The sequence below is a fragment of the Myxocyprinus asiaticus genome, chromosome 13 (genome assembly GCF_019703515.2).
Source record: "Myxocyprinus asiaticus isolate MX2 ecotype Aquarium Trade chromosome 13, UBuf_Myxa_2, whole genome shotgun sequence".
Classification (NCBI taxonomy): domain Eukaryota; kingdom Metazoa; phylum Chordata; class Actinopteri; order Cypriniformes; family Catostomidae; genus Myxocyprinus; species Myxocyprinus asiaticus.
This window is the reverse complement of record NC_059356.1, coordinates 15,419,016-15,430,732: the sequence shown is the minus strand read 5'-3', so window position 1 is coordinate 15,430,732 and position 11,717 is coordinate 15,419,016. Positions and strand designations below refer to the sequence as shown.

General features: G+C 37.7%; 1 protein-coding gene across 2 annotated transcripts in view; it reads left to right on the top strand.

The window, feature by feature from the left end:
- The first annotated feature begins 50 nt into the window (after positions 1-50).
- The window catches only part of trip10a (thyroid hormone receptor interactor 10a), a 58,522-nt gene continuing 46,855 nt past the window's right edge, over positions 51-11,717 (top strand). Inside the window, exon 1 of one of the 2 annotated variants that reach the window (XM_051714859.1) lies at positions 51-322. In XM_051714859.1, the coding sequence (XP_051570819.1) occupies positions 299-322 (24 nt within the window). In that variant the 5' untranslated portion in view covers positions 51-298. The remainder of the gene's footprint in view (positions 323-11,717) is intronic. The other variant, XM_051714860.1, reaches the window with a different exon arrangement.

Here is an 11,717-nt window from a genome sequence, read left to right as displayed (position 1 = left end):
CATATTGGAATAACCTGTGAGGGCTAGTGGAAACACGATCCGGCGGCTCCTTTAAGAATTACGGATCTGGGAGTGACGCCGCAATGAAATCCAGTTGATCCTTTTCGCTTTGCAACGAAAATTAGTTGTGCACGCGCACAAGTAGCTTGCGCTGGCGACCTGCCTGCTGTTTATGTGTCGCGCGCGAAAGTGGAAAAAAAGAAATGACTCGCTTTTTTTGATCCGTTGTTGAACATATGTTACTCTTTTAAGTTGGGATAACTTTTCCGCCTTGTAGAGTGGAGCAGGAGAGCTGAACATGGACTGGGGCACTGAGCTTTGGGTAAGTTCGGAGGAGAGACTCATCCCGCTATTTTATGTTATATTCTTGTGCTCACGCGCCGATTGAACGTGATTGATGAGCTCGAGCGGAATACATACGCGTAAAGAATTGTGATTTATTTATGAAAATTTACTCGGAACATAGCAGAAGACATATATGAACAATAACAATATTGCTGACCCAATTCTTCAAAATTCTCAGTTGTCATCTTTAATTCGACGAATTGCTACGATTAATGTAAACATTTACGCTAAAACGAAGTTAAGTAGTATCACAACAACAACAACAACAGTATCGCTGTTGACTTCATATAATCAGTTTCGGCGGCCCTAGTCTCCATCTACACTCTGTTTATAATAGCGAACTGTAAAATAATTATTATCAGCGAATTTTACCCTTCTATGCTGCAGTTTAGCCATTAGTTTGCAGGATAATTGTTTATTCACGATGACAGACATAACTTTTGATTACATATTACAAAGCAATGTTATGTTTAGTAAAGGCTTTTCTTGACTACCAGGCTGCTTTGGAAATGTGCTTTGATATTGCCCTTAGGCTTCAAAAAGCTGTATATTGGTCATGCTCATTGCATTGCAAGCTGCTGGTTTACCATTAATAATGTATGTTACTGTTTGGTTTTTATGTTTACTACTGATTAATTGAGTTTCACAAGCAGTCTCTATGAAGTCAAATGTGATACCTGATAGAAGATCTTGTGAATTGATGTCTAGCACCTTGATTGGCACTTTTAAATTTAGTGACAGACAGCAGTTGGGTTTGCTTGAATTGTTTATCATTTGAAAAGGTGTATTCCCCTAAACAGTCATATTTTGGGAATTTTGTTCTGGATAGATACATATATAACCAGTGATTACACAACAGTGTTTTTTTTTAAAAAGTGTTTGTTACCCACTCATGCACTTTCACAAAAGTAGAATCGGGTTAGAGAAATAGTTGCAGCTTGTTTCTGATTGCATCCAGCTTGTATTGAATTAGTGCTCCCATTTGCCTGACCACCATGCAATGTCCCCTTTACAAAGGTTCCCATCTTTTTCACCACAGCCGGATATTTTACTCCCTACATGCATGCCGTATGTAACTGAAGCGTTGCGCTGAAGTGGGTGGGGATTTTCTGACCTCATTGCTGTTGCTCCCCCTAGGCCTCTGTCCTGTGTCCCCTTTCCATCTTCTAGGCTACTGCACCAGCCTAATTAGTTTTGCCCTCATTTAATACAAAACACATCATCCGGTCCATGTTGCTGTGTTTATCTTGGTGTTCTGCTTCACTAAAGTTTTCCATTTTTGTATGAACTCCTGTGCCACATTGTAATGTTTAATTTACATGTTTTCTTAGGGCTGTTGGTGATCGGGAAATGCAATTTTTATGGGTTTCGGCTCTGTTGTAGACAGAAGTGAAAGTTGAAAGGGACTGGTATGGGCTTGTGTTTCTAGGGCTTCTGGTTGTCCCTTACCCAGGTGGAAAGTGTGTGCATGCCTGTGGTTGAAAGTTTTGAATGAGTCACACACTGTGTAAATCAGGAGAGGGAATAGGGCCAGGGCTTTCTCGTAAGTCTAGGCTTGGTTTTACCTTCACTTTAAGCAATGTCTAACCTAATTGGTTTTGGTCAGGTTAGTCAGGGTTATAGACAGGCCTGTGGCATCTGTCCACTCCTTTGCTGTTAATCTGCTAATTATTTTTGGCAGCTCACGATTTCCATCTGCCACTTGGTGAGAGTGTGACAGATTTTTGTGTATGTAAGTGTTTGTATGAATTCTTCTTGAACTTTTTGATGAATGCAGCACAGCAGGCTCCTTATTAAGTCATTACAGAATGAGGAAGGACAGTGGCATTTGGCTCTGCCTGGACTCTCCTCTCAGAGGGAGGCTGTAGACTGGTGCTCAAGCTGGGAAAGTTGGTTTGCATTGCACTGTGGGGAGGAGGAGTCAGTGACAGGGGAAAAGTACAAGGGGGAGGGGTCAAGACCAGGCTGAATACAATGCTATTGATAACAGAAACCCTGCTGTATATTATGTCTAGACTTGGTTTAATAGCTTGAGTGGTTGTTATCAAAGAGGATCTCTGCTGGTTCAGAGATTGTGATGATAGCTGTTGGTGTGAATCCATTCTGGAGGTTGTTTGAAGTCACTGCTGATGCAACTGATGAAAGTCTAGTGGATGCTGTTTTAAAGCATGAACTGCATTTACAGTTTATTTTCGGGTGAATCTGTCAACATATGTCTGGGTTATATTTCACCTAGACACAAAATGGAAAAAAGAAATTATACTTTGCATTATTTTTTAAAAATATTAAAGGGATAGTTCACCCAAAAATTATTTACTCACCCTCATGATATCCCAGGTGTCTATGACTTTCTTTCTTCACCAGAATATATTTGAAGAAAAATATCTTAGCTCAGTAGGTCCTTAAAATGCAAGTGAATGACGATTTCTCATTTGATGCTCCAAAAATCACAGACAGTCAGCATAAACATCATCCATACGACTCCAGTTGTTAAATTAATGTCTTCTAAAGTGACACGATTATGTTTGGTGAGAAAAAGATCACTATTTAACTACTTTTTAACAGTTCGCGTGTATTATGTAATCACATTGGCTTTTGAAATGAGCAAGAACTGAGGCACGTGCATCACAGACGGAAGAGCAGCACTGTTTACAAGTGAGAAGGAGGAACGCTGTACAGAAGCTTGGTTGTTTTTGGTTTAGATCTGTATTTATCTGTTTCTTTACTCACAATGGTGCGTTTTTGTGCTCATCCTGGATGTCTCAACTGAATGGACAACGTGAGATTACGTCTGTATCATGGCAACGGAATACGTCACACGAGAGACCGCTTGGACTCCACCCTCTCTTGAAGCTTACCTGAAGCGATTGATTAAAGTTAAAAAGTACTTAAATATTTATCTTTTTTCGCACCAAAAGTGATTGTGTCCCTTTAGAAGACATTAATTTAACAGCTGGTGTCATGTGGATGATGTTTATGCTCACTGTCTGTGATTTTTGGAGCTTCAAAAGAGAAATCTCCATTAACTTGCATTTTAAGGACCTACTGAGCTGAGATATTTTTCTTTTTTCCTTCAAATGTGTTGTTCTGAAGAAAGTCATACACACCTGGGATATCATGAGGGTGAGTAAATAATGAGAGAATTTTCATTTTTGGGTGAACTATCCCTTTAAGATTTTTGCATTGTGACATGATTTTCAAAAAAGTATACTCTGGCCTTAAAGAGTAGCTAATACTTAAGTATTCATGCTATTATTTCAGGAGCTCAGATTTTCACAACAAGGACTAGGCCTTTCACGGTTATTAAATAATTGTCTGTTTGTGGTTATTTGATCTAACTGCGGTTATTTGAGACAACCGTGATTATTGAGCATTCAAATTCCAATCATATTTTAATGGCCAAATAAGAAAACGTTAAGCTGATAATGTTAAGTATTAATTGCATGAACGGTGCGTTTGGGTGTCATTCAAAGTTTCAGCTCTGAGTCCGAGTGTCACTGAGCTGCACTGCGGACATCAACCAGCTCCTGTCCTGAAGAGCGAGTGTGAAGCGCTTGAGAGGTTCGCGCCAAATGCTTGCGAAAATATAAACGAACAAGTATAAACTTTGATAGTGAATGCAAAGTGCTCCGGTTTCACTTTAAAATGATCGTGTTAATGGCAAATGTTACTGGTTCATACACGCAGTGTTAATGATACGCAGTAACATGCATTTCTGAAATGAAATCTCAAAGGTTTTGCTTCATGACAAATAAGGGCTCGTGGGTTTAATCAGAGCATTAAAATAATTTGTGAAAGTGAAGAAATTAGGAAAGAAATGTTTTTCTATTGTATAAAAATCTGTTACAGTTTGACATCCGTCTTTTCATTTTGCACATTGTCATCAACCAGGGCTCAATGCTAAGGATATTTTTTCATTCTTTGACCTGCCAAAATTTTCACTGGCCCCAACACAAAAATTAAAAACAGCTGTTTTTACCATCATATCTTTTAAAAAAATGTGTCCGAAGCTCAGATGAAGTCAGAAGTTTACATACACCTTAGTCAAATACATGTAAACTCAGTTTTTCACAATTCCTGACATTTAATCATAGAAAACATTCCCTGTCTTAGGTCAGGATCACTATTTTAAGAATGTGAAATATCAGAATAATAGTAGAGAGAATTATTTTTATTTTATTTCTTTCATCACATTCCCAGTGGGTCAGAAATGTACATACACTTTGTTAGTATTTGGTAGCATTGCCTTTAAATTGTTTAATCTGGGTCAAATGTTTTGGGCAGCCTTCCACAAGCTTCTCACAATAATTTGCTGGAACGTTGGCCCATTAATCCAGACAGAACTGGTGTAACTGAGTCAGGTTTGTAGCCTCCTTGCTTGCTCACACTTTTTCTGTTCTGCCCACAAATTTTTTATCTGATTGAGGTCAGGGCTTTGTAATGGCCACTCCAGTACCTTGACTTTGATGTCCTTAAACCATTTTGCCACAACTTTGAAGGTATGCTTGGGGTCATTGTCCATTTGGAAGACCCATTTTCGACCGAGCTTTAACTTTCTGGCTGATGTCTTGAGATGTTGCTTCAATATATCCACATAATTTTCCTTCCTCATGATGCCATCTATTTTGTGAAGTGCACCAGTCCCTCCTGCATCAAAGCACCCCCCCCAACATGATGCTGCCACCCCCATGCTTCATGGTTGGGATGGTGTTTTTCGGCTTGCAAGCCTCACCCTTTTTCCTCCAAACATAACGATGGTCATTATGGCCAAACAGTTCAGTTTTTGTTTCATTAGACCAGAGGTCATTTCTCCAAAAAGTAAGATCTTTGTCCCCATGTGCACTTGCAAACTGTAGTCTGGCTTTTTTATGGCAGTTTTGAGCTGTGGCTTCTTCCTTGCTGAGCAGCCTTTCAGGTTATGTCGATATAGGACTTGTTTTACTGTGGATATAGATACTTGTCCACCTGTTTTTTCCAGCATCTTTACAAGGTCCTTTGCTGTTGTTCTGGGATTGATTTGCACTTTTCACACCAAACTACATTCATCTCTTGGAGACAAATTCTGATTCTGTCGTCTATAAGAATGCTGTAAATGGGGGGCCTGGGTAGCTCAGTGAGTAAAGACGCTGACTACCACACCTGTTAGCCAGTTCAAATCCCAGGGTGTGCTGAGTGACTCCAGCCAGGTCTCCTGAGCAACCAAATTGGCCCGGTTGCTAGGGAGGATAGAGTCACATGGTGTAACCTCCTCGTGGTCGCTATAATGTGGTTCTCGCTCTCGGTGGGGCACGTGGTGAGTTGTGTGCGGATGCCGCGGTGGATGGCGTGAAGCCTCCACACGCATTATGTCTCCGTGGTAACGCGCTCAACAAGCCATGTGATAAGATGCGCAGATTGACGGTCTCAGACGCTGAGGCAACTGAAATTCGTCCTCCGCCACCCGGATTGAGGCGAGTCACTACGCCACCACGAGGACTTAGAGCACATTGGGAACTGGGCATTCCAAATTGGGGAGAAAAAGGGGAGAAAAAAAAAAAGAATGCTGTAAATGACCTCAGACATCTCAGCTCAGGATTTGCTTTGAGTTCAGTTCACTTTATTTCCACAGAGCAGTTCGTTGTGAGCGCAACTCTGCAGGCTCACTTTATATATAGCCTATACATCTGTGATTAAATCATAAAATAATACAAAAACACGTTCACCTTGAACCATGATTTATATTTCAGTGATTATTATCATCATTATAATTATTATGTTTACATTTAGAATTGTTTTTAGATCTTAATATGTATTAGTCATTTTCCATTGTTGTCATAGACGTATACTTGCCTGACGGTAAATGGAAATGTGGTTATATATGTTTTTTTTTTAATTCTTTTTATTTTTTTATTTTTAACCACTTCGTTATTTTAATTGCTTTTTCATTTCGTTTGAAGTGCATTTTGAATTTAGAAATGTCTTTGGTTTGGTTTAAGTTTTTCGTTTTTTAAATAAATGAATTTAATTTTCAACGCAAAATCACTAAAGCAAGAATATTCACCGATCCCTCAGCCTCGGGGTTGACTATGTAATTGGAAATTGTGATTTATATTTTTTTAGAATAAAAATATCGTGAACATATTTCTTGCATATCGCCCAGCCCTAGGAGGAACAAAATGAATTTATTCACACATTCAAAATAATTACTCTTCCGAAGCAGCTAAACTGGGTCCTGGGATGAAAGGTAATAAAATACCAACATTAAACCCGCAACAACCCACAATAAGTGATGTATTTACCCGGACAACGAAATATCCGACTGGTAGCCCATGATTTAGAGAAGCTGGTTCATTGCCAAAGAGATGTTGCCCTTCACAACTGTTGAAAAGCCATCTTTCAAAATGTTGGACAACACACATTTTAATTGTACTTCAGTTTTTTCAGTTTCATTTGAAATTTTAGTTAAAAAAATAAAGTTCAAAGTTTGAAATCAAGCTGCCTTGCATTATTGTGTAGGCTATTGCTTAACGAAAATTACCAAATAGTACCACCTAGCGCCCAAACAGAGGTAATTGAACACCGCACCAGCGTGAAAATTATAATACCGTGGCAAATCTACTGCATTCCTGTTATGCATCAAATTGATGTGCTATGTGTTCAAATTGGCTATCAACATTAAAAAATGCATTCAGACATAAATATTTCTAGATTGCCATTGCCCTCAACATAAACAACCACCTTGGCTTTTGTTTTGAATGCTTGGAAGTTGAAAAGTGCTCTATATTTGCCAGTGAGTAGGTTGTGAGGGGGTAGGGAATTCTTTTCTTGTTCTATATTAATGGTCTCCATTCTGAGGAGAGAGGAGGAGTCCAAGACATGGCCCGGCTTGTTAGGAATGTCATCCCAAAGGCACCTCCCTCCTTCTCACTTCAAAACAAATGTCAACAACCAGGCTGATGGAGGTAGCACTGAGGGGGTGGGAGGCGTTTTTTGTTATCATCACTTTTAAATGGTTAGGCCTATACTTGAAATGTGACACACCACTCCTTCCAATAATGAACTGGGAAATAAAAAAACAATAATAAAAAGAGATCCAAACCATACTTTTTGTTTGAGAGTTGTTTTTAGAGAAAATGCTGACAAATGTTTGACAAATTAGTCCCCTTTCGGTCTGTGTTTAGTCTTGGGTGTGCAGTAGAATACAATTTGATGTTCATATTTGTTGAGCTCTGCTGAAATACAACAGGAAGTGGGTAAGACTTCCACTTCCTGTGTCCTGTCTACTCAAACGCTTGTAGCAGGATGAGTTTACAGCCCTGAGAAACCCCGTGCCTCCCACAGATAACATTACTGGGGGTCAAGGGTTGTGGACAGGCAGGGAATCTTTTAGTTTAGTGTGTGTTGGCAGATACAGCAACTCATCTGCTCTAAGCCAATATATTATTAACCCTTAGATGCATGGAGTCCACTACAGTGGATAGTTCACCCAAAAATTATAATTCTATCAACCTTTACTCACACTTATGTCATCTCAAATCTGTATGACTTTCTTCCACAGAACACAAACGGAGATATTATAGTTGAGATATGATGTCTATTTCTCCATACAATTCAAGTGAATGTTAACCAAATTTTCATGCTCCAAAAAGTACATAAATGCAATCCATAAGACTCCAGTGGTTTAATCAATGTCTTCTGAAGCGATCCAATTGATTTTGGGAGAGAACAGACCAAAATATAACTAACCTAACCTTTTACAAGAAATCTTGACATCAGCAGTCTCCTTGGTGATTATGACTTAAAGCTTGGTTACAATTCCTAGCATCTGCGCATGCGTCAAGCATTAGGAAGTGTAATGCACAGTGAAAAATTAGTTATATATTATAGTCTGTTCTCACAAAAAACCTTTTGGTCACTTAAGAAGACATAGATTTGTTTTTGTAATTAACATTTTTATTGATTCATGTGCATATGACAGTGAAACAAAACTCAACACTTATATAATGAATCAGCATTTTACATTTAAACCCTACTAATACAATCCCACCCTGACCCCTAACGAACACCCCTGTGGTCCCACATAACACACACACAATCCAAAAAAAATAAATATATATACACACACACACATACATATACATACATACATACATACATACACATACATATACATACATACACAGATACACATGCATACACTTACATAAAATAAAATATATTATTTATATATATATATATACACACACACACACACAAATAAATAAAATAATAAACATACATGATTAAACTACACTCTCCACATCCCCTGTCTGAGATTCCCCCCCAAAAAACTAAATATTTGCCCCATTTTTTAGCAAATAAGTCCCTCAACCCCAGCCAAGAAGACATAGATTAAAACACTGGAGTCTTATGGAAAACCTTTACACTGCCTTTGCACGTTTTTTTGAGTGTGCAAATATAGTCACGATTCCCTTGCATTGTATGGACAAACAGACATCATGTCTCAATTAAAATGTCTTTGTTTGTGTTCTGCATAAGAAGAAAGCCATATGAGTTTGCTATGGAAAAACCAAAACAACACCAACAATAAAAAAAAAACAACAAAACCAAACCATTCACTTTATTGTGGCGCTCCTGTGTGGGACACTGAAAACACAGTGCTAATCTGCGCAATGGTCAAAGATGCCCGTTTAGCAAATGTTTACATGGAAAAACAAAGCATGGATGGATGCAAAAATGCGTAGTGTAAACGGACCCTTATTCACATGACACAGTACCAGTTAAAGTTTATCAAAGTTGCCTCTAGGCCTGTTGCGATTATTAAATAATCGTCTGATCGCGCATATTTGGTCTAATCGATTATTGTGCACTTTAAATTTCAATCACTTTTTAATGCCCAAATAAGGGAATTTTAAGGGAATATATAAATGCCATCAATGGCGCGCTCGTGTGTCATTCAGTTGAACTCCGAGCGTCACTGAGCTGCAGCGCAGACGTCAACACCTGGGCTGCATTTCCCAAAAGCATCGCAAGCTTGAGTTGAGCGTAGAGACCATTGGCGGCAGTGGTTTCTACGATCTACTTAGGCTTACGATGCTTTTGGTAAACGCAGCCCAGAACAGATCCTGTCCGGAAGAGTACATGAAGCTCTTCTCAAGTTTTCTGATGCACGCAACGTCAGCAGAGGCTCGCGTCAAACTCCCACGAAAATATAAACGAAGAAATATAAACTCTGATAGTGAACGCAAAGCGCTCCGGGTTCACTTTAAACGATCGTTTAATGACAAATATTCCTGGTCATAGTGTTTTCATACACGCAGTGACTGAGAGGCACTCTATTTCTGTGGAGTGATAAAATGATAAAACGAAATCTCAAAGTTTTTGCTTCATGAGAATTAGGGCTCACAGGTTTAATCAAAGAGCATTAAAATAATGTGTGGAAGTGTAGAAATCAGAATATAATTATTTTAATATTGCATAATATAGTATAGCATAATATAATACAATATCATAAATATATATATATATTATTAAAATATATATTTAAAAAAATATATATATAATATAAAATAGATGAGTTCCAAAAACAACAGTGTAAATGTAAAATTGACAATCTAAAGTTTACCAAAAAGAGAGACATATTTTAAGTATTAAAAAATACTGTATTTTGTAGTGCCGATATATCGGTCGGCCGATAATTTTACCGATATGCGCCGATATAAAAACTTTTTATAATGCAGAAAACAGTGCTTTAGAATTGGTGTCATAGCATAGTTTGTCCAGCAGAGACTCCATTGTTTACAGAGCTGACTCTGAGCTGACGGTGGCTCTGCAAACAGGGCGGAGTTAAACCGTGTGGATTTGAGTGGTCTCTTCTCGTTAAATTGCTAACTAGTTTGTGAAATACATACTGGAATGTTAATAAAAAATGACCCCATCATTTTATATAACTAATATAATGTTAACCCTGTCCCTGACAACCATGTTACTCATGTTTATCACATCTGTTTATGTTAGCCAGCTATAGTTTGTCAGTGTAGTCAGTAATGCAGCAGATTGAAAGGTAAACATCAGAGCATCTATTGCAGCTCAGCAGACAACGGTGCAGTGGTGGATTGTGTCTGTTGAGTGTTGATTTCATGCTATGTTATTACCTAGTTGGTGAGACGCAATGCTGGAAAGTAAATAAAGTCCATCTTTTACTCTCCGTAGCAACGAGCTTACAGCTAACTAGCTAACCACGTAGCTACTTTCATACCTTGTCAGCGTGTAAACATGTATTCACCAAACTGTTTTGTTCAGGATTCACAGTTTGGTACCCCCTTCAACTGAACAATTCCAGTCGTTGCATTTATAAAATGTAATATTTAAAAGTCTGGTTTTCCAGACATTAAAATAGGATATGTAATAAAAGTAGATTTAATAAATAGTATATTTGCCCTGTGTAAATAATAATATATAGGAACTGTATCTAAAATAAATGAGGGGTGACAAATACTAATATAACAGGCTGGAAAAATAGACATTTATTCATTTTAATATCCTGTATATTTTGAATGTGTTGAAACTTGACACCGGGTGACGCACCCTAAAAATGGCACCGTTAGATCGGTTTCATGCTGAAGAGCCGCTTAAAAGTACGTTTTTTTTTCTCTCTCTCTCATAAATGTAAATGAGTGTAAATGCCAACATCATCATACATGTCGAAAGGATTGAAGCCTGTCAACCAAAACATGAGCTCATTGATGTCATTAAATGAGTCTGCTTTTTTATTCCATCAGTTACTCCTGGTCGGAGGCTGCCGTAAATATTTAGTTTATACGTAGGGTTACATTCTACCTAAGTTTGATGGTGCAACGGTCAAATATTTAGTAGAGCGTAAATTGTGACTTAGTGCCCATTTATGCCACAACTAGGTTAAGTTGTAACGTACGTATAGCTCGTGCAACTGGCCCCTGATGTTTATTTAGCTATTTATTTTATTTTTATTTATTCTTTATTTTAATAGTCAGCATTTGACTGATCAGTACTGTTTAGTATCAGTCAAATGCTGACTATTAAAATAAAGAATAAATAAATATACAAATAAATAGCTAAATAAACATAAGTACTATATGTTTAGTATCAGTCAATGGCTGCCCGTTCAAATAAATAAAAATAAATAGCTAAATAAACATCAGTACTGTTTAGTATGTTTCTTTAACTATTTATTTTATTTTTATTTATTCTTTATTTAAACGGTCAGCCATTGACTGATACTAAACAGTACTGATGTTTTAGTTATTTATTTTATTTTTATTTATTCTTTATTTAAACGGTCAGCCATTGACTGGTACTAAACAGTACTGATGTTTATTTAGTTATTTATTTTATTTTTATTCTTTATTTAAACG